The following is a 22,130-nucleotide window of genomic DNA, read 5'->3' as shown; positions in this document are numbered from 1 at the left end:
TCACACGGTTAGGGAACCTGACCGCATGCTGCCGATCTGCTGAGAGGGAGGTGGGGCCCGTGCAGGCTGCCTCGGCCTCTGGATGCAGAGCGGGCGCTGGGGGGGCTTGAGATGCCTGCAGGGGCCGGGGGGCTGCCTCATGTCTCTCCCCAGGTTCCTACGGGTCAAGGCGTGAGACAAGGAGGCCCTCCAGCGGGACAGGAGGAGACCAAGCCTGGGTGCCCTGCCCAGCCCGAGGGGGGAACCCTGGCCCTTCCCGTGTGGCTGGGGGACAGGGCACTCCCGGGTCCCAGCTTCTCAGGAGGAAGTAAGGCTTCTGAAGGCAGGCGGGGGTGCGAGAGAGAGAGGAGTGACTCTCAGAGAAGGCCCCAGAGGTCACCGCCATGACCCCCCGTGCCCTGGTATCGAGGGTGACTGTCGCCGGTGGGGTAGCAGTTGCTGGCCACCTGCTGACCACCCGCAGTAGCCTCTGTGCCAGGCGCTTCCGGGGCTGGGGCCGGACCGGGCCCGCTCACACGTGGACAGGCAGACCCGGAAGGAGGTCGTGCGAGCTGGCGCACGGGCGGGGGGGCCGCAGGCCTGGGCTCGGCCTCCACCTGAAGTTGGGTGTCACGTGACTGCTTCGGGGCTGGGGAGCAGAGGCTGGTTCGAGGACCCTGACGGCCGAGAAAGCAGCGTGGGAGCCAGCAGGTGGCTGCTAGGGGCCTGGGGGCCGTGAGCAGGACCCACCGGCGGTCGGACGGCCCCTACCGGGCCCCAGCTGCAGGGCCAGGAAGGTGCTGGAAGGAGGCCTCTCTTCAATCTGCCCCTCAGCCCTAAAGCCCTCCTCGCCATCTCCCGCCCCGCCCCCCGGGGCAAACGTCCCTCCTGGCTGCTTCCACCCTGGACGTCCAGAGCCCAGCCCAGACCAGGAGGTCAGTTTTCAGCCTGGGGTCCACCCTGCCCCCACGCAGGCCCAGGAGAACTGCCCCCCAATGTCCCTCCCACCCTGTCCCAGGGCCGCCGCCGCAGCGCTATGTCAGGAGCAGAGGCCAGGCCTGGTGTCCAGCCGTCCCAGCATCAGCCTCAGAGCGAACCCATTACCCACCTGGCCCTACCTGAGCCGAGGGAAGGAAAATGAAAACCACGGTTGTTTCCAAGAGCCCAGCTGCCATTCCTGCCTGCAGCTGCCCTGGGCCGGGGCCAGGCCCCCTCCTCTCACACACACGGGCCCCCCGAGAGCCCAGGATGGAGCAGCCGCCATCACACACGCTCTCCTCCAGAGACCAGACGGCTGGGGGGCGTCCAGACCCCGCCCTGCGCCAGGGAACCCAAGGCCTGGGCTGCCCCCGGGAGGACACGGAACCGCACCGGAGGCCCCCTGCACACGTGTGCATGTGTGTGATGAGCCCCTCTCTGCAGCCTCCACTCACTCCCCTGGGCTGTGTGAAGGCCAGGGTGAGGCCGGGTCCAGCCCCGGGGAGTGCCTGAGCCCTGGAATGCTGACACACCCCCGCCATGGGCACGGCCCCCGAGGCCTGGCTCTCCCTGGGGACATCTGAGCTTCCTGGGAGCAGTGAGCGCAGAAGGGGCACACGGACAGCCCGGAGCTCGTGCTGTACTCAGTGGAGGGGAGATGGTGAAGGCAGAGTGACGGGGAGGCTTCCTGGAGGAGGTGAGCCTGAGCCGGCCTTCGGACAGGTGGGGGTGGGGCGTGGTGTGAAGACGGACTTGGAGGATTTGGGGGGCAGGTGCAGGGTTGCTGGTGCAGAGGCAGGAGAGGCCCAAGAGGGGTAAGTTCCAGGTGAGGAGTTTGGCCAAAGCCGTGTGCCTGGGCCCGGCCCACAGCAGACGCCCAGCCGGCCTGAACAAAGCAGCACATGGACGGCCCACTTCCAGCCACCCCCCAGCCTGCTGGGCCCCCTCGGCCACTCCTGCTGCTGCCCTCTTCTCACCCAGAGGCCAGACCTGTTCACAGAGCACTGGGGTCATGGAGGCGGCACCCAGGTCCGGCTGGGTACCCGGGGCCAGACAGCACTCACGCCGCCTCCCAAGGTGCCCAGGCTGCAGCTGGCAGGGCTCCTGTGGCCTCTCCTGCCTCTGAGGCCCTGACGGCGCCCGTAAGTCCTCAAGGCCACCTGCCACACAGACGGAGCTCCGACGTGGCCACCGTGCACGTAAAGTGCAGGAACAGTTTCTAAGCCACGGGACCTCCAGTCCCCGCCCTGAGCTCCCCCGCCTACCCCAAGGCCTTTACACAGGTCTCATCGTACAGGCATCTCGCGGGATCTTTTCAACTGTTTCCTCTCCAGGCAGAAGGAACTCCCCCCTCTGCATTCTGGTGCGGCTCCCACCCCACCCAAGAGCTGCTCCGGCCAGACCCCAGGGAACGGGGCACGATGGGATTCGACCACGGGATCTGGGGGAGCCCAGCCACCCATCGGGGTCGGGAGCAGCGAGGGGATGAGAGGATGGAGGTGGGAGGCTGGAGAAGATACTGGGCACGGTGGGGAAGGTGCAGCCCCATTACTGTTGGGAGGGACAGAGATAAGAGGCCGCAAGAGACACAGGCAGCAGGAGAATCCCATTAGCATGGAAGAAGCCTGCGGGGACCAGTGGTGATAGACGAGGACTCTCCCACCTGCCAGGCGGAGAGGCAGGGCAGACGGCGAGGGACCCGGCCCACCCCACCAGCCTGCCAGCCCCTCTCCAGCCCGGCCAAGGCGGGGCTGCTTCCACTCTCGGGAGCCACACAGACAGCGGAAGCGTCTGCCTTCCTGAGGCCACGGGCCCCGGCGAGCTCCGAGTCACCCCTTATGGCCCCCGCCGCTCAGCTGCAGCCCCTGGACCACTGGGAAGCAAAGCTGGGACCCCTGCGATTCAGGAGGAAAGTGGCTTCCTGGAGCCTCCGTTTCCCTGGCCCAGAAGCCCTGGCCTCCAGGATGGGGGCAAGATCCAGCCTGACTCCTCTGCTGGGTCCCCTCCATCTTCTCTGCCTAGGGCTCGTCCTCCCCACGGCTGCTGCCCCAACCACAGGGTTCCCGGGGTGTCGAGATTGCTTCCTCTCACTGAGCCCCGAGTCTGAGGACTGTGGCCTCCGAGGGTCACACCTGGGCTAGGTCAAGGCTCAGGAATGAGAAGCCGGCCTTGCCGCCCCCGAGTCCAGTCCTGCAGGCCCCACGGGCGTCCAGATGGTAGCCACTCAGATGCCTGCAGGCTGCACATCCTGGGGTCTCCTCCCGGGAAACCGTCCAGGGCCGGGTCCAGGCAGGCCCTGGGGGGCAGGCCTCCCGTCTCTCCGTCGCTGGCTGGCTCTCACTGCTGACTTCGGGGGCTATTGTCTTTCCTGCCTTGGCCGTCCCCAGAAATGAACTACCAGAATCTGCTCCCTAGCGGGATGAACTGGCCAGTCGGGAAATAAAAGCTTTGAACTCAGCACGTCTGACAGAGGAGGCCTGTGGCACAGACACCTCGTCGGAAATGGTACCATCCTGCCTGGAGGGATCGCAGCCCAGGGCCAGGCCTCCTCACTCGTGTCCGGAGCACAGCCAGCCAGAGGATCCGGCCCAGGGAAGGCCCCGATCCCAGCCCTCACAGGAATGAGGCCAGGGCTGTGAAGGCCCAAGTTCACTCACGCTGGGATCCACGGTGCACGACAGGCCCACCGGGCCACATCTCCGGCCTCAGTCTCTGCAACTGCAAGGGCAGGTCGCTCAGTAGATACTTGCTGGTGCCCCTCTGTGCCGGCACTGCTACAGTGCTGGCCGTGCGGACTGAGCTAGTAGCCCGCTCCAGCCCCCGCATGCTGGCAGGCGACCCCTAGACGGGGCCTGAGCACTGGCCTCGGCGGGGCCTGGGGCCGGGGGGCCCACGACCTCGCTCTGGGTTTCATCCCTCCCCCCTGCCACCCCCTAGCTGTGTGACCCTGAACGCACTCCTGCACCTCTCTGGGCCTCCGGCCCCTCGTTATAAAATGGGGGCTATGGGGCAGTGTGAGCGCTGAGCGGCCCAGCACACGCATGGCGGCTGCAGCCGGAGCCTGGCGTGGAGTGTGGGCTGGAGCAGGCCGGGCGGCCTTCTTTCCCTCCGCACGAGAGTCCTGCCACCCTTCCCGCTCTCCTGAATTGGGGAAGCTGGGTTACCCGGGAAGTGCAAGAGTCCTCCTAGCACTAAAGGCTCCCGAAACTCCCCATTTAGGGGGTCTTGCCATCGGGGGTGGGGACCAAGTGTTGCCACAGCAGGAGGATCAGAGAAAGCCCACCACGAAGGGCCGGGGGAAGTGCCGACAGGACCCACCCGTCCAGGGCGCCAGGATGAGGGTCCCTAGCAGCTCCCCTTGCCCTCCTCCCCCATGGCCACAGGACAACACAGCTGGCCCGGGTCAGCCCACGCCCTCCCAGCCCAGGGCTGGAGCCCCAGGGGCTTCCTGATCAGGGCCCGTCACTTCCCAGGCTCCTGCCTCTCCCTGGGGGATGGTGAGAACCTGGCAGCAGCCGGGCCGGGTGGGTGAGAGAGAGAACCCTCGTCGGGTGGGGACGCTGCTCAGCTGCTTTCCCACCTGGACCCCAACGGGACAAGTTCCACGGCAACGGCCGAGTCAGGCGGGGTGGGGGGCACCACCCCACCATCCCGCACCACCATCCCGGGGGTGGTGCGCGGCCATCCTGAGCACAGGGGCCTTAGAGCGGCCCCTTTCACCCTTGAGAAGGGTCAGTCCCATGGCGGGGGCCGCGCAGACGTCAATGCCGGACCCCCAGGGGCTATGGGGCAGGGACGCCCCCACTGTCTCAAAGCCTCGATCCCCCGTGGGCTGCTCACAGACCCCCGTTAACGACCCCAGCTCTGTCCTGGATGCCCCACAGCCAGGGAGGAGCTGGGTGTCGGGGGGTGGGGGGAACAAGCCGGGCCCCCAGGCGGGAGCCAGCCGTTTTCATGTTGGGCTGAGGACTCCCACCCGACAAAGGCTGCTCCCTGCCCAGCAACCCCCCACCCCGCTTTCCAGGCCCCTCCTTTTCTCCTGGAGCAGGGGTGGGGTGGGGGGTGGGGGGGGCGGGCAACAAGGGTGGGAAGAGTGGAACCGCCTCAGGCATAATTCCACCACCACCCCCACCCCGCACAGGCCTGGACCCAGGAGGCCCCACTCGAAGCCAAGCCTCGAGTCTCCCCTACAGAGACGCCCTGATTTCCTCCAACCAGCGGGATTAATTTCCCCCTCAGAACGGGACCAAAAACGTCCTCCCCATTCCAATGTCACTGTGGTCATCAGGCCACACCATCCGGCCCGACGGAAGGACTGGACCCACCTCCCAGATGGACTGAGCATCCACCTAGCCAGCAGTGGGGGGAGGGAGCAAGGAGAGGGAACTGGGGGGGCCTTGGGGCGGGCGGAGACCTGTCACAGTGCCCCCCAGGCCTGAAGGGGGTCCTGGTCCCCCCAGATCTCCAGGCTCATCCCTGCAGACCTTGGTCAAGAGAAGGCAGGGAGGCTGGGGACGAGGGCACGTGGCCCGAGGCCAGGTGGGGAGAGGTTCAGCTCAGGTTGGGCCCCCTCTTCTCTCCATCCCTGGCGCCCCCTGAAGCCAGCCTGGGGAGTGGGAAGCCTGCCACGGGCGCTGGGCCATGGGCCTCAAGGCATTTCCCCCGCTCCCCTCAGGTGCCCTAAGGGGCAAGGGCATTATAAGTACCACTTTCCAGAGGAAGAGGCTGAGGTTCAGAGCGGCCCAAGGCGCTGAGCTGAGGCTCGTCCTGGGCCCCGCTGACGCCAGAGTCAGACCCTGCCGTGCCCTCCCCAGAGCAGCTGACGTGGAAAGCTGGGTGGCCCTGGATGAGAGCTCTACAGTGGAGCCCACGTTTCTCCCCAGGGCCCGCCACCTCCATAAACCACAGGTCTGAGCCCACCTGCCCTCGGGTCTGGGGGGGAGGGCCGGCACCTGTCAGAGGCCATGCCCTAGCGGGGTGGCTGGGAGAGCAGCAGTAGGCATGTGGCCTCACCTGGGTGATGTGTCTGCCCCGAGGCACCTGCCCCCCAGGCAGAGGGGAGCACGGCTCCTGCCCAGCACGGCCCCCCAGAACATGACAGACACACAGCCTGGCGACTCTCCCCGGGTCGGGGGCAAGGCGCCCTCCGGCCAGGCCCCCGTGCCAGCGCTCAGAGTCTTATCGCGGCGAGTAATCACTGGAGCAGTCTCTGGGCTCACCCCACCGGCGACTCGGCGCGCGGCCCCGCGTGAGAGCGGCAGAGCCATCCTGTCCTCTGCCGTAACATCCTGACTTCCCGTCGGCTCTGCTTGCACTAGGCCAGCCGGCCACTGCCAGAGCCCCACTCACTCGCCGGAGCTGCGATTCCAGGGGCGGCAGGGCTGGCAGGGGGACAGAGGAAACAGCAGGCGCTTGGCTCTCAGCAGAGCCCTCCCGGCCACGCGGTGACTCGGAGCCCCAGCCATCCCAAACACGCAGAGCCAGGGTCAGCAAGCTCCCGGGGGGCCGGGGCCAGGGAGGGGCCGGGAGGGAGGAAAGGGCAGGTGCGGCGGGGCACAGGGTCTGAGGGCCATCCCTCCTGCCTGGCCCCCTCCCTGGCCGTATCGCTGGTACCCCTGCCTTCGGCCAACAGCCAGCTGGCAACCACCTTGCCTGTCCTTGGGACCCTCTGGATTAAGGGATTCCAAAGCGTCCCAAGGAACGCCGTCAGGGCCAGGCCTGCTGACCCTCCGCTGTAGCCAAGTTGTGGACATCTGTTCCAGGACCGCATCTGGCCACTGGGCCCCAGGGCAGGACCCGGAGCCCAGAGCACAAGTCAGAAGACGCCCAGCCCCGGGGCAGCCCCGGCATGCCCCCCACCCCCAGCCAGGGCCTGGCCTGAGCCCTGGACCTGGGAGACCCGGGGCCTCCCAGGCACCAACGAGGGGCTGGGCTGCCCAGCCGCAGGTTCTGGGGGCCGAGGACCAGAAGGGGCAGGGAACGGGAAACCCGAAACCCAGCCCCGATCTGTAAGCCACTGGGCTAGGGACGCCTCACGGCAGGGACGCTGGATGCAGAAGGAGAGGCTGAGAGAGGCCGCGAGGGCAGCAGCGTGCCAGTGGCAAACGTGGGTGGGGAACGGGACCCTCCACGGGCACCTCCCATGGGTCGAAGGCCGGGAGACCTCCATGTAGAAGCACGTGTCTTGTGTGCAGGCATTCCTGGGGCTCGCAGAGGCGGGGAGGCTGGGGGCAGGTGAGCGGGCCTGAGGCCCATGGGGGGCCTGCCCTGGGCCTGGCAAGTTCAAGGCCACCGATTCCTTCCCGACACCAGTGCAGCCACCCCCACTTTAGGGGGTGCTGACAGGAGAGTGGACACAGGTCTGGGGAGGGCTACTCCTCCCCCCAGCTGCACCTGTACTCGGTGTGCCCTGGGGCGGGGCTGCGGGCCTTGGTGAGTTCTGTCATCCACTTCCCAGGGGCCCATTTCATGGAAGGGGAAACCGAGGCCAACAGCAGGACGAGGGTGGGTGACGTCGTCGTCTGGCTCCTGCTCGGCCCCCTCCCCAGAGGCACAGGGTCCCCAGGTCCCAGGCTGCGAGCCACAGGTCACTGCCGCCTCTCCGCTGCGCTCGCCCCCTCCCCCAGCCTCGCCGCTGACGAAAACACGCCGGAAGCGAGCCCCCCCACCCCTGTTCGCAGACCGTCTCGGCCAGGGCAGGCTCCCCCGGCGCCCAGACCCCCAGTCCAGTGGCTGTGCCCCCGCCGCTGCCCCCAGCCTGAGGAAAAGGCCTCTGGCAAAGCTGGAGACAGTGTTCTGAGATGACCGCAGCTGTCTGATGCTACTCTGGGGAGGGAGCGCAGATGCCCGCCGGCTCACAGCCCCTGTGCTCTCAGGAGGGCCAAGCTGCCCACCCAGTCCTGGGGTCGGGGGCCAGGCAGGGGCGGCGCAGGTGCAGGAGGGTGCGGGAGATGGGGGGAGCGGCGTGAGCCCCGCACGCCCTCCCCCGCCTCCTCCCGGCCTCAGCGCTAACCTGTTACCCTCTCTCCTCTCCAGGAATTCTCCTCTGTCTGTTCTTGATTTTGCTGACAGCCGGCCAGGGATGGTACACGCCCAGAGCTGAGGACTTCAGCCAGCTCTCGGCAGGGCAGGGCGTCCCCGGTGTCCCCGTGCAACCCGGCCACACGGCCCGCCCTCCGTCCCTCACGGGGGTCCTGCAGCTGCACGCAAGTCAGCTGGCCGCCCCCTCACCGCCCGCCGCCAGCTGCATCTTCCCCGAGCAGAGCAACCTCCCTCTCCCTGCACGGCCCCCAGGTGCTCTCCACCCACATCAGGCTCTCTGACTCCCCCAAGGCTAGTTTCAGGAGCAACATGTGGACTCTCCAAAGGTGTGGGGAGAGGTCGGGCGGGAGGACCCCAAGGAGCTGGGCATCACCACCCAGCACCCCGAGTGGCCCTCCTCGAGCAGCCCGGGGTGGGGGGCAGGCAGCCCCAGGGGTCGGCCAGGGCAGGGGCGCTGAGACCAAAGCCAGGCAGTGGCAGCGGGCTGGCCGGGGGCCGGGCCAGAGACCTACCTTGGCAGGTCTTGCCATCTCCCTGCAGCTGGTGGCCGGGGGGGCAGCGGCAGTAGAAGCCACCCAGGGCGTTGCGACACTGGCCCTCACAGCCCCCATTGCCAGTGGCACACTCGTTCACGTCTGCGAGGGGGGAGACACGAGTGAGCCCGGCACGGGGCCAGGCGGAGCTCAGGACTCCCACGACACAGGATGACACGGCCCGGCAGAGACGGGCCAACCTCACCCCCCAGACAGGCCCCACGAGAGCGGGAACCTGTCCATCGGCCTGTCCACAGCAGGGGGGCTGTGCTGCCAACCAGGTCCTCCCCGCACCCGGGACCAGCAGCCCGGCTTAAGGCATTCCAGTGCGGTTTGGCAGGGATGCCACGCGGGGACAGCTCAGCACAGGAGTGGGCCCTGCTCCCCACGAGCCGAGTTCCCCCCGAGAATGGCCTCTGCGTGTGTTCCCATCCAGCTGCCGGTTTGCTGGGGAAACCAGGCCTCCCCCAGCACTGAGGCCAGAGGAGTCCCCACTGTCACCCTCACAGCTGTCCCCAGACCTGGTACAGCCCCAGCCCTCACCGCTGGGCCCAGATCTCCCCCCACTCTCTGGTCTGTTGGGATCACGTGGCACGTGAGCCAGGCCTGGACAGGGCGCTGGGCTCTGGTGTGCGGGGCGGAGCAGGCAGGAGACCCCAACCACGAGGCCACCTTGCTGAACACACAGCTCCCCCGGCCCCTGCTCAGCCTTTGTGGGTGCAGGATCATGGTGCTTCCCCTGGGACGGGGCATGTGGCCAGCTGGAGTGCCAGACACCCGCCTGGGGCTGGTGGCATCATGGCCTCACACACCCAAGCCCACCAGCCGGGGCCTGGAGGACCCAGGTGCCTCGTTTCCCAGAACACCTCACGGGTGTGGGGTGACAAGGGGACCAGGCACCTCTGCCCGCCCCCAGACCCACACTGTGCTACCTGCACGAGGTCTGAGGGGCTCTGCCCTGTCCTCCCCGCCTTTCAAGGCCAAAGGCAGCGGCTCTCCTGGTCTCATGGGGAATATGACCCAGAGCCGAGTGGAGACCCCAGTGAGCCACAGGCCTTGGACGGCCAGGTGCCAGCGCAGCTCAGCGGGTGCAGCTGCTGGAAGCGCCACCCTCGCCTGGAGGCTCGCGGCCCAGACACACAGGGGCTGCAGCCCCACCCAAGGCCAAGCCCCCATCCCCGGCTTCGGCGCTCATCTCTGCTGACACCTCCTCGGGAGGGTCCCCGGGAGACCGCGAGCCTGCCTTAGGCTGCAGGGGAGGCCACGGTCCCACGGGAAAGGCGGTGCTGGAATGCCGCCGTCAGCCCGGGCCTGCAACGTTAACATCGGAAATTGTCTGGGAATTCCTAGAGAGTTAACACGGGGCGAGACCGGGTTCACCCCAGCCCGGGGGTCAGAGCCGGGGTGCCCAGGGTTTCTCCACCAGCCCCACCAGAAGGGAGCAGCCAGGTGCAAGCCCCCCGAAGCCCCAGGGCCGGTCCTGATCTTTGGGCTGTGCCCCAGACAGCAGGGAGGGCAGGCGGCCAGGCAGCGGGGCCGCAGGCCGAGGGCGCCCTCCTACAGCTGCTGACACGGCAGGGTCCCCAGGGCCCCCGCACCATCGCCAGGGCAGGGTCAGCCTCACAGCTGCCTCACAGCGCCGCGCCCTGCCCTGACCCCATGGATGCCGGTGACAGGGGGCCACTGTGGCCTGGAGCCTCAGGGAGTCCTACGCCTGCAGAAAGGCCCCGCTGGCTGACAGGGCACCGTGGGCTGCAGCGCCTGGAGCTCACAATGGCACCTGATGTGTCCCTCCACCCGCAGTCTGGACGGCATCCTGGGGGCGCCATGTCTGCCTGGCCCGCACTGCCCCTGCCCCCCGGTATCTGCATGCTGGGTACCGAGCCTCAGCACCCTGGCAGCCCCCCCCCACCCCCTGGCTGAGCTGAAACCCTTGCGTCTCTGCACTGGGGACTGCTCAGCACCCGTATCTGCTCACAGCTGGACCGCGCCAGCCTCAGCATGGAAACTGGGCCCCATCAGCCTCAGGGTCCCAGGGCCCAGCCCAGGCCAGGCAGGCAGGGGGCCTCCCGGAGAGAAGCAGAGCGGGCAGGGGGCTGGCCCTCCCCGTGACCCCTCCCCAGGCAGTGGCAGCCCAGACTGAGAAGGAGGTGACCCTGCCCAGGGCCAGGGAGGAGCCGGGCAGATTCAGCAGGCTCCCCTCTGCTGACCACCTGCTGGGCACACAGCTACGGGTGAGGGGTGAGGGGTACAGTCGTAAAGAACCCGCCATCCTGGGCAGGAGGAGAGCTCGGGGGAGGGCCCAGACTCTGCACATCAGGTTCAGGTCACCTGCTGGGGCGGGGCGGGGTGGGGGGGATTGATCACCTGTTTAACTCCCCACCCCCAGCAGCTAGAGGCTGTGCTTTTCACGCATAGCACCTATGGACCGGCACCACTGTACCCGCAGCCCCTCCAGAACCCAAGCCTCGTGCGCACGGGGCCTTGACCTCGTCACCTCCTTGCTGTAACTCCAGCACCGAGGACAAGCCCGCACAGGGCTGTGGAATGCATCTGTAAGAGTAGGTGCCCGCGGGTGCCTCGTGGGTGCCTGGGGAAGGGGTGGAAGGGACTCCCTAAATCCTTTCTGAATCGGTATGGCTGATTCAAAAACCAAAGTAAAACAGCAGATCTTTCAGGCTGGGGGCAGCTCAGGGTTGGGGGGCAGCTGTGTGCCCTGTGGGTACCCCAGAACAGTCGGCAGCCCTGCCAAGGGCGGGGCCAGCAATGACCCCTCCCCGGCCAGCCTCAGGGTGGGGGACAGGGCACTGCCACAGACCAGCAGCCAGGCCTGGGCTGGAACCCCCGGGGAGGCCAGTGGCAGAGGGGCCTGGAGCTCCCTGCACAGGCCTGGGAAGGAGAGACAGAGAGACAACCCCCTTTCCTTCCTGCCCCAAGACCGGGTGTTTGGGGCTCCAGAGCTGGGTGGGGAAACCAGGGCTACCTGGGGGCTTCTGGGAGCAGATCCTGGGAAGTCCTGGCCCAGGGTGGCGTGCAGCACAAACCTACTTCTAGAATGATCCATCAGTTCACCAGGGACCCCAGCGCGGGACACCCTGAGCCAAATTCCAACGGCTACTCCCGGCAGCCCCACCCTCCCCACAGGGGACCCAGCTGGCTGGCCCTCAGGGACCCCATCCAGCTCTGGCCCATCATCACATGTGAACCAGAATTTGACGGGGGCAGTGACACAGCCCAGGAAACCACCCGGGATCTGACTGCCTTTCTTGCTCATGAAGCCAGTCTGGGGCGGGGAGGCAGAGGGTGACCGGGAGCCCAGTGGCCTGGTCGCCTGATGGGCCCAACGCTCCAGCTTGTCGCAGGGGTGGCCTGAGCCCAGGCAAGGTCAGGAGGTCGACGGCCAGGTCCTGGCCTGCCCTGAGACAAGTCTTTGCCTGGAGCTGCCGCTGGGGCCTGTCTGGCCGGTGGCGGAGAGCGCTCTGCTCCAGCAAGCACTCAGGAGGCAGGTGCCCCGAAACCCTGGCCTCTTGGGCAACCAGCGCAGGACCACCCCAACCCGAGGGAAGGTGGCGTTTCCGGGGGTTCCAGGGTGCATTCCTCCCATTTCTGCAGCGAGGTTGCAGGGCGGAGTGGCCTCTGGCCCTCAGGCCAGGCCTCTGGTGAGCGTGGAGTGTGGACGCTGACCCCCAGAGCTGGCCCTCCATCCTTCTCACCCACCCCCTCCCCACACAGAGCGAAAGGCCGGGCTGAAGCGCCCTGAGGGGGAGGCGGCTGCCCCAGCCCACTCCCTGGGGAGGACTTCTGCCAGAAGACCGTAACATCTCCCTCGACGAGGCCAAGAGTCCCTGCGGGACCCGGCAAGCCCACTGCAGGCATCTGCCTGAAAGAACCTAAACAGGGACTTGGACGCACGTCTGTGCAGGCGCGGCCACAGCAGCGCAGGTGGACACAGCTCGTGTCCATCGACAGACGAGGGGATAAGCCCACGTGGTCCAGCCCTGCCGCCGGACAGCATTCGGCCACAGAAGGGAGCACAGCGCAGCAGCGAGGTGAACCTCAGAAACACGCTGCTCGGTGAGAAGCCAGACGCAGAAGCCTCATGCTGTGTGATTCTGTTTAGAAGATACATCCGGAACAGGCAAATCCACAGAGACAGTGGATGAGTGGAAGCCAGGGGCTGGGGGTGGCGAGGGACGGGTGGGGAGCGGCTGACTGATGGGTCCGGGGCCCCCTTCGGGATGAAGTTCGTGGAGAAGGTGGTTATACCACACTGTGGACGTGCTTGATGTCACTGAACTGCACGCTTCAAAGGGGTCGATTTTATGTCGCATGAATTCCACCTCAACTTTTCGAAAGCGCTCCTCAGACCGGCCCCCACACGGCCGATCTCCAGGGATTCGGTGCAGCAGGAAGGGGGTGCCTGGGCCTCGGCTCCTGGACAGCTCTGGCCCCGGCACAGGGCCCTGCCTCGGGCTACAAAGGCCCTAAGTAGCCAGCGGCCACCCAGCCTGGGCGAGGGCTCCGGAGGCCTTGACCTTCCAGCTGACGCAGCCACCAGGGGCTGCAGAACACGGAGCATGCTTTCCTGACCCCGGCGGAACATGAGGGGCCCCCTGAGAGAGGTGGTCTCCACAACCCCCTGCCCGTCCACCAGCAGCCTGGGTGTGACAGTGAGGCTCTGAGGGTGACTGCGAGCTACACACGAGGCTGGAATCAGAGCCCAGCCCGGCCCGGTCTGGACGGCCAGTGGTGGGCCTCCGAGTCCCCCAGGTGTGAAGCGGGTGAAAAGGCACAAGGTTCCAGGGGAGGGCACAGGGCAGGCCGAGGGACCCCCGCGCCACCTGTGAGGATGAGGAAGTCTCACCCCGAGAACAGAAGCTGAGACCACCCAAAGGGAGGCCACCCAGCGCACCAGGCCGGGATGTGGCCAGGCCTTGGCTTCGCAGACAGTCAGCCCTTATCCCTGTCCGCCCACCTAGGCCTCAGGCTACCTGTCGGGAGCCAGGATTTACAAGGCCCTGCCTGCCGAGGAGGCCAAGAACCCTCCCTTCCTGCAGCCAGGTGTCACCCAGACAGGTCAGGGCTGCTCCCAAAATCTCAGCTGGGAGGGCTGACGAAAACCAGCTGGACCGGAGTCAGCCATGCGGGGCTCCAGACACAGAGACAGAGGAGCTCGATGTATGGGGGGGAGCGGGGGGTGCAGCTCCCCAAAGGCCCTGAGCTTCAGGGGGCCTGGAGAGGCAACTCCCTGGGGAAGCCCACTGAAGGGCAGGAGGTGCAACGTCTGGGGAGAGGGGTGTCCCAAGCACCCCTGCGGCCAGCACAGGTCACCGGCATGGGGAGCCCCCTCCCCGGCCTGCCGAGTCCATCTCCCCAGGAATGTTCCCCCCAGTGCCCCCAGTGCCCCCCCCAGTGCCCCCAGTCCGGGAGGCCGGACAAGTGGGGCTCCCTGAGTGAGCTTGCTCTGCAGGCCGACACGCCAGCTCGGCACCCCGGCCAGTGCAGGTCTGGGCCTGCCTTGGAGCACGCGCACCCCGCCCCACCCCAGAGTCCCCCTTCCCGGGCACCAACTGCATGTCGTGGGCAGGGGTGCGGCCTCCGAGACAAGTGAGGCAAGGACCCTGCAGGGGCTCTGAGCCAGCCTCGGGGGACAGATGCCATGGGGGCCACAAAGCAGCGACAAAACACGGGACTGGGCTGGGCCCTCGCCATCAGCCTGTGGGAGAGAAGGTGGCTCCCAGCGAGGACCAGGCTGGGGAGGCAGGGGCATCGGGAAGACGAGGCAGGCAGAGGAGGAGGGGTCCGCAGCAGGCTGGGCTGGGGGCAGAGCTGCAGGAGGGACCTCAGCTCTGACCTAGCGGCGCTGGAAATTCACCTGGAGTCAGGCAAGCGGCCCCAGGGTGTCCGGGCCACAGTCAGAGGTGCTGGTATAGTGTCCTGGGCTGCAGTGACAAAGGATCACAGATCTGGTGGCTTAAACAACAAAAATATATCCTCCTTTGTTCTGGGGATCACGAGAACAGAATCAATGTCACTGGGCTGAAACCAAGCGTCAGCATGGCCAAGCTCCGTCCTGAGGCCCGAGGGGTGAGCCTCCCCTTGCCTCGTCCACGAGCGGGGGCTTTTGGCCTCGTGGCCGCATGGCTCCCACCCTCACATCCAGGCCTGGACAGCAGTGCCCTCCGCCCTGCGCTCCCCTCAGCCAGAAGCTGGGTGGGGCAGCGCCCAAAGCAGGGCTGGGGTCCCGAGGGCACGGCCTAGGGCCTGGGCTGGCTCGGCCTCTTGGCCGCTGGGTGAACACGGCCCATCGCAAAACCCCATCCCGAAAATGGGCAGAGGAATGAATGCAGAGGACGGCTAGGGGATCCGAGGGACCCCTCGGAGAGGACGGATCCCTCGTCGGTACTTAATTCCATTCGAGTCAGAAATGAAAGCCCAAAGCAGCATAGACCCCAGGCCCGGCCTAGGACCCAGGCCCACACAGCCAAAGCCAGACCCCAGCTCACTCTCGCGGTCGCCTGGGCCCATTACAAAAACGCAGAGGCCCCAGAGGGCAGCACAGAACCCCCTCCTCGCGCCTCCCCGCCTCGCCGTGCGGCCAGGCCAGGACCCGCCTCAGCTCGTTCCAGAAGCTCCCGGACCACATTCCCTCCCGGCTCCCTGGCTCCCAGGGAAGAGTCTGCCAGGTGGGGCGGGGACCAGAGCCGATAGCCAAGGGCAGACCCACCCCTGCCCCCGGCTGAGGAACAGTTACCATGGAGGACCTGCCCAGCATCCTTCTGACATCCATCAAGGTGCAAATGTCTGAAACAAGCCCCCAGCTCAAAAAGCTGTCCCACCACAGTCCACCCTCCCGCGCAGGACGACAGGATCCCAGCGGTGTGGGAACCGGCCGGAGCAGGGCTGTGGCCAGCGGAGACGGCTCGGCTCAGCCTGTCACAGAGGGAGCAGCCTCCCTGGTCTGGGCACTGATTTTGGCCACGTTGGTGGGCCACTCTGTGGGTCAGTGTTCAGCCCCCCACCCGCCAGGAGTTCCCAGGACAGGGAGTGGGGCCTGTCAGCCCCCATGTAACCTGGAGCCCTGTGTGAAGAGCCCGTTTCCAGATTGATCACCACCACCCTGGTCCAGAGAGCCCCCAAGGTGCAACCTGGGGCAGAAAACGTCACACAGGCTTTACGATGTTGCCGGGGAAACCGGAAGGTCCAAAGCTGTTTGACGGAGGGAATTAAGTTCGCAGTTGCCCTCTCGGATCCGGAGCAAAAGCAGGGGTGGGACAGACTCCTGTAAAGACAAGACGCCTGAAGCTTCCACCCAGCACACACCCCAGGCTTCCCGGCGCTGCCCTCTCTGCAGCCTGGGGACGTCCCCCCACCGGAGCAGCCTGCAGCCCCACAGAGGACGACCAAGAGGACCACCCACTGCTCAGGGACCACGCAAGACCCACCCGGCCCGGGGCGGGCAGCACGTGACCTGTCGTCCAAAATGGGACGCTCCGGAGAGTAGACGAGGCCCCAGCAAAAATGACCCAGGAAAATAGCATAAACCATGCAGATGCTCCCAAGAACATTCCGGAACGCCGCTGGCCTGCTGGGTGCCGGTGGCGGGGCTGCAGTGGAATCACAGCTGCCAATGGGCTGACCTTGCAATAGGGGCGTGTCCTGGATGATGTGGGCGGGTCCAGTGTCATCACAGGGTCAGAGAGTCAGAGTAGAGAAGTGAGGGCGTGAGAGGCGCCTCACTGCGGGCTTTGAACGTGGAGGAAGGGGCCACGAGCCAAGAACCTCAGGCACCCCTAAAGCTGGAAAAGGCCAGAGGCAGCCTCTCGCTCGGAGCCTCCAGGACGAGCCCGCCCTGCCCCCAGCTGGACTTGAGCCCAGCGAGACCCATGTTGGACTTGTGACCTCAGAACAGTGAGAGGATAGATGTGTCTTAATCCCCTAAATCTGGGCGAAAGAAAACTAACAGTCATCGGGCAGGCGCCACCTTTACAGCTGGAAAGAACGGAAACTAACAGTCATCGGGCAGGCGCCACCTTTACAGCTGGAAAGAACGAAAACTAACAGTCATCGGGCAGGCGCCACCTTTACAGCTGGAAAGAACGGAAACTAACAGTCATCGGGCAGGCGCCACCTTTACAGCTGGAAAGAACGAAAACTAACAGTCATCGGGCAGGCGCCACCTTTACAGCTGGAAAGAACGGAAACTAACAGTCATCGGGCAGGCGCCACCTTTACAGCTGGAAAGAACGAAAACTAACAGTCATCGGGCAGGCGCCACCTTTACAGCTGGAAAGAACGGAAACTAACAGTCATCGGGCAGGCGCCACCTTTACAGCTGGAAAGAACGAAAACTAACAGTCATCGGGCAGGCGCCACCTTTACAGCTGGAAAGAGCGGAAACTAACAGTCATCGGGCAGGCGCCACCTTTACAGCTGGAAAGAGCGGAAACTAACAGTCATCGGGCAGGCGCCACCTTTACAGCTGGAAAGAGCGGAAACTAACAGTCATCGGGCAGGCGCCACCTTTACAGCTGGAAAGAGCGGAAACTAACAGTCATCGGGCAGGCGCCACCTTTACAGCTGGAAAGAGCGGAAACTAACAGTCATCGGGCAGGCGCCACCTTTACAGCTGGAAAGAGCGGAAACTAACAGTCATCGGGCAGGCGCCACCTTTACAGCTGGAAAGAGCGGAAACTAACAGTCATCGGGCAGGCGCCACCTTTACAGCTGGAAAGAGCGGAAACTAACAGTCATCGGGCAGGCGCCACCTTTACAGCTGGAAAGAGCGGAAACTAACAGTCATCGGGCAGGCGCCACCTTTACAGCTGGAAAGAGCGGAAACTAACAGTCATCGGGCAGGCGCCACCTTTACAGCTGGAAAGAACGAAAACTAACAGTCATCGGGCAGGCGCCACCTTTACAGCTGGAAAGAGCGGAAACTAACAGTCATCGGGCAGGCGCCACCTTTACAGCTGGAAAGAGCGGAAACTAACAGTCATCGGGCAGGCGCCACCTTTACAGCTGGAAAGAGCGGAAACTAACAGTCATCGGGCAGGCGCCACCTTTACAGCTGGAAAGAGCGGAAACTAACAGTCATCGGGCAGGCGCCACCTTTACAGCTGGAAAGAGCGGAAACTAACAGTCATCGGGCAGGCGCCACCTTTACAGCTGGAAAGAGCGGAAACTAACAGTCATCGGGCAGGCGCCACCTTTACAGCTGGAAAGAGCGGAAACTAACAGTCATCGGGCAGGCGCCACCTTTACAGCTGGAAAGAGCGGAAACTACTTCAGAGAAGAGTTCTTCACACTGCTCCAGGGCTGCAACTTGCCCTGGGCCAAGGGCATCCCGCCCAGCTGGGCCAGCCCTGGGAGGCGCACCCCCCCACCGCCCCCCACCCCCCACCCCCGCCCTGGGAGGAGCTGCTCTGTAAGCCTGCTGCCACCTGGCTGGGTGGTTATCTCTCTCCTGCAGCTCAGAAGTCCGCCAGCCAGGGCAGCCAGAACATTCCAATGCAATTCCCATCATACCCCACCCCAGCTCAGCGCAGGCCAGAGGGATGAGGGGCCCACACATCACTCATCCACACCCACAACAAGCATCCACCGGCGTCCAACACCCCCGCGAGGACGTACCGTCTCTGCTTGCAGGGCCCCACCAGCCGGGGGGGCAGGGAAGACTTCCAGGATGTGGGGAGAGGGAGCCCGAGAGAGCAACCCAAAGGGAGAAGCACAGACAGGAAAACCCGGGAGGCCTCCTGGAGGCAGCGTCCCCAGGGCCGACACTACACAGGCTGCAAGGAACCCTTCAGTCCCTCCAAGGGGTGCTGCTGGGGCAGGTGCAGAAGACGGGCGGCCTGCGTCCCACTGCTCCAAGGGGCGCTGCTGGGGCAGGTGCAGAAGACGGGCGGCCTGCGTCCCACTGCTCCAAGGATAATCGCTGAGCGCCAAGCCCTGTCCTGGGGTTCGTGGAGAGTCTGTCATCTAAAGGAGCCCCATGGGTCCTCCTGCGCAGGACGGATACCCTGCAGGGCAGCCATCCCCACCACCACCCTGCTTTGCTGGCTCGGAAAGCGAGGGATTTATCATCTGTTTGGCTAAAGCGAGGCTTTCTCATCTGGACCCGTCTGAAGGACACACGTTTCCCGCCCACCCTCACCTGGACAGCAAACAACCTGGCTCAGTGCCCCTCCCTGGTGGCAGCTCAGCCTCGGGGGGGCGGCCCTCCTGCCGTCGCCTCTCCTCTCTCTCTGTCTCTGCCTCTCTCTCTGGACACTGCCGGCCTGGCATGGGCTCATAAATACACATGTGACTCCTCGGCCTCCTTTCTCATTTCTTTCTAAAACTTAACACCTTAGAAGACCTCTCTCTGCCTCTCTGCCAAGCCTGCCGCACCTGGAAGGTCTGGAATGAACCCAACTCCGCCCAAGGCCAGTGCCTGGGACCCAGCGGCTGAAGAAGGAACCCTGTGGGCTTGGAGCGTGACGCGGCCGGTCCTCAGGCCCGGCTCCTTGCCCCCTAACGGGACCTCAGTCTTGACCATCATTTTAAGGCCGCTGCATTCCAGGGGATGGTTTCTCCTAGTTTGGTGGAGAAACTGGTCTTGCCACAGAAGCTCTGCCTGGACGGCTCGGGGAACCCGGATGCCTGACCCTTCAGATCAACTTCCAAACATCTGTAACGATGACGCTGAGAAACCAAACGGCTCATGAGGAGTGAGGGGACCAGGCAGGTAGAAAGGGACCACGGAGCCTGTCCTCAGGGGACAAAGGACAGAGAGGTTTCTGAAGGTGCACTAAGCAATATGCCAAGAAAACCCAAATAGAGCGGAGAAAGCAAGGAGCCGGCCCAGCCCGGGGAGCGGGGAGACACTCGCGCGACCAGCTCCGGCAAGGCCAGTCCCGAATAGAGCGGAGAAAGCAAGCAAGGAGCCGGCCCAGCCCTGGGAGCGGGGAGACACTTGCGCGACCAGCTCCGGCAAGGCCAGTCCCGAATAGAGCGGAGAAAGCAAGGAGCCGGCCCAGCCCTGGGAGCGGGGAGACACTCGCGGGACCAGCTCCGGCAAGGCCAGTCCCGAATAGAGCGGAGAAAGCAAGGAGCCAGCCCAGCCCTGGGAGCGGGGAGACACTCGCGGGACCAGCTCCGGCAAGGCCAGTCCCGAATAGAGCGGAGAAAGCAAGCAAGGAGCTGACCCGGCCCGGGGAGCGGGGAGACACTCGCGGGACCAGCTCCGGCAAGGCCAGTCCCGAATAGAGCGGAGAAAGCAAGCAAGGAGCCGGCCCAGCCCGGGGAGCGGGGAGACACTCGCGCGACCAGCTCCGGCAAGGCCAGTCCCGAAGGCTCGGAAGGCTGGGTTTGCTTCATCCTTTGTTTGGAATCCACAGATACTATTTCGTAGAGCAGTTTTAGGTTTACAGAAAAATCGAGCAGAGAGTACAGAGTTCCTTGTGCTCCCATCTCCCCAACACACATGACCTTCTCTATCACTAACATCCTTCGTTCGTGTCTACGTTTATTACAATAAACGGACAAGTACCGAGACGTCGTTATTCGCTGAAGCCCGCGGTTTACACGAGGACCACCCTCGCTGTCCTGCGGGCGCATCCACCTTGACAGCATCGTACGGGGGACTTTCACCGCCCTAGACGGCCCTCTGCTCCACCTACTATGCCCCTCCCCCAGCTCCTGGCACCCACCACCTTTGTGTCACCGCCATGGTTTTGCCTTTTCCAGAATGTCATGAGTTGGAATCATACAGCGTGTAGCATTTTCAGACGGGCTTCCTTCACTTAGGAACATGCTTTTAAGGCCGCGGAGCTGCTCACATGGTTTTCCTAGAGGAAAGCTCTCCAGGTTCGGGGGTTCCAAGAGAGGCTGGGCCCTGTCAACCCCCTCCCCATCTGTGGTTTCCAGGGCAACCATGGAAACCAAGACTGGGTCACCTAGAAATAGTCAGACAGGCCTCACCCACTCTGGATTTCCAGGGTCACCAGGTGGTCCCCTCCGGGAGAAGGTCACAGGGGCAGGCCGAGGGTGGGGTGGTGGGCTCAGGTCACCCACTGCTGGGCTCTCCCTCCTCCAGGCCTCTCCTGTACCAGAGCCCACACTTTCTCAGAGTCCAGAGGCTCTGCAGGGCAGGAGTCAGCTCTTAGCCCCTCAGTACCCTCAGGGCCAGGCACAGAGGTGGCCCAGGGTCAGGTGATGCTGTGAGGACTCACAGAGCGCTTGTCTCAAGCAGGCGGGGGCAGGCAGAGAAGACCCCACAGGCAGGAGAGACAGCTTTCAGAATAGGAGGCCGCACGTCCCGCCACTGGCTCCGTGGAGAAAGAAGGGGATTCAGCCTTCAGGAGCTTTGGGGAACCAGTGAAGGGAGGGGGCGCAAGGGCTAAGCGGGGACTCCCACTGCCAGTCCAGCCAGGCCCCCCCGAGGCCCAAGAGGGGTTGAGGGGCAGGCATCAAGGGAGATCAGGCAAAGTTGGTGATGGGGGCCGTGAACGTTCCCAAGCAGGACCCCAGCAGGCAGTCAGCATGAAGTTATTATTAAAGGCACTGAAGGGAGCGGAGTGGCCCAGGCAGGACCAGAAGGGCTCCATCACCTTCTGCCCTCCGCCCAAGACCCAGTGCCTGACTTCGGACTGTTTCTCTGTTTACTCTGAAAGTTATCGGGTTTGGTCTGTTTATACAAATCAGCCTCCAAAAATGTGGGAATGGGGCTTTTTTTTCCATTTGTTTCCCAGAAAACAAGACAAAATGTAAAAGGTCCAGAAGGGAGCCAAGAACATTCCTTGGTTCCCCAAATGTCCAGGTCTCCACTCCCCCCTCCGAGGCTGAGTTCCTGGGACGTTTCACGCTTTGGCGGAGAGACAGGCCTGCAGCCGGGCGCCCGCCTCTGCTTCTGAGCTGCCCCCACGGCAGGGGTGAGGCTCGGGAAGGGCTGGTGTGGCCGAGCCAAACGCTCTCTCAGCTCGGCTCCTCTGTGTGTGTGCATGTGTGCGTGTGCAGGAGCGTGTGCGTGCCTGCACGTGGTGCGTGTCTCTCTCTCTGTACCAAGAACTCTGATTCCTGAGCTCACGAGGGGTCCCCCAGAGTCACTCTAATTCCATGCACAGTCGAGGCCCACACAGTGCAATCCTGACCATGGATGGCCTCAATACCGGGCGCCACCCTCTGCTCTGGACGACAGGGTGTGATGCCCTCTCTTTGCCTCTTTCTCTGTTTCTAAGCCAAGATCAGGAAGAACTGGGAGGGGGAGGGGGGAGAGGGGGAGGGGGGAGGGAGGGGACGGGGAGGGGGAGGGGGAGGGGTGGGAACTAGCTCTTCTCCATTATTTCCTGAAGCAGAGCTCAGAACCCTACCAGGCATGGGGCTGGGCCTCAGTGGGAGCCCAGTCACCCTGGGGTGAGAGTGAAACCAGGGCACTGGACACTCTTAAGCCTCTGGCCAGCCAAGCACCTGCCCCGCTGGGAGCCCCTCCGCCAGACCTGCCCCTGCCCAGGACACGAGGCTGGCCCCTGATCGGGGAGCTGGCCCCTCCCAGGCCTCACCCTCAGGTGGGCAGCTCGCTCTCCCCAAGAGCTCCGGGGGCTTGACCGGGAAAGCTCT

At 64.9% G+C, this 22,130-nt stretch overlaps 1 protein-coding gene across 1 annotated transcript in view; it reads right to left on the bottom strand.

Moving 5' to 3' along the window:
- The window catches only part of MEGF6 (multiple EGF like domains 6), a gene marked incomplete at both ends in the record, with an annotated part of 100,731 nt that overhangs the window by 42,662 nt on the left and 35,939 nt on the right, over nucleotides 1-22,130 (bottom strand). The window contains one exon of the mRNA XM_082677445.1: nucleotides 8,511-8,633. Within this exon, the coding sequence (XP_082533571.1) occupies nucleotides 8,511-8,633 (123 nt within the window). The remainder of the gene's footprint in view (nucleotides 1-8,510; nucleotides 8,634-22,130) is intronic.

This window comes from Grampus griseus (assembly GCF_964374135.1).
Source record: "Grampus griseus genome assembly, chromosome: 1".
In the NCBI taxonomy this organism is placed as follows: Eukaryota; Metazoa; Chordata; class Mammalia; order Artiodactyla; family Delphinidae; genus Grampus; species Grampus griseus.
Note: the sequence above shows the minus strand (reverse complement) of the source record. Positions and strands in the feature narration are given on the sequence as shown.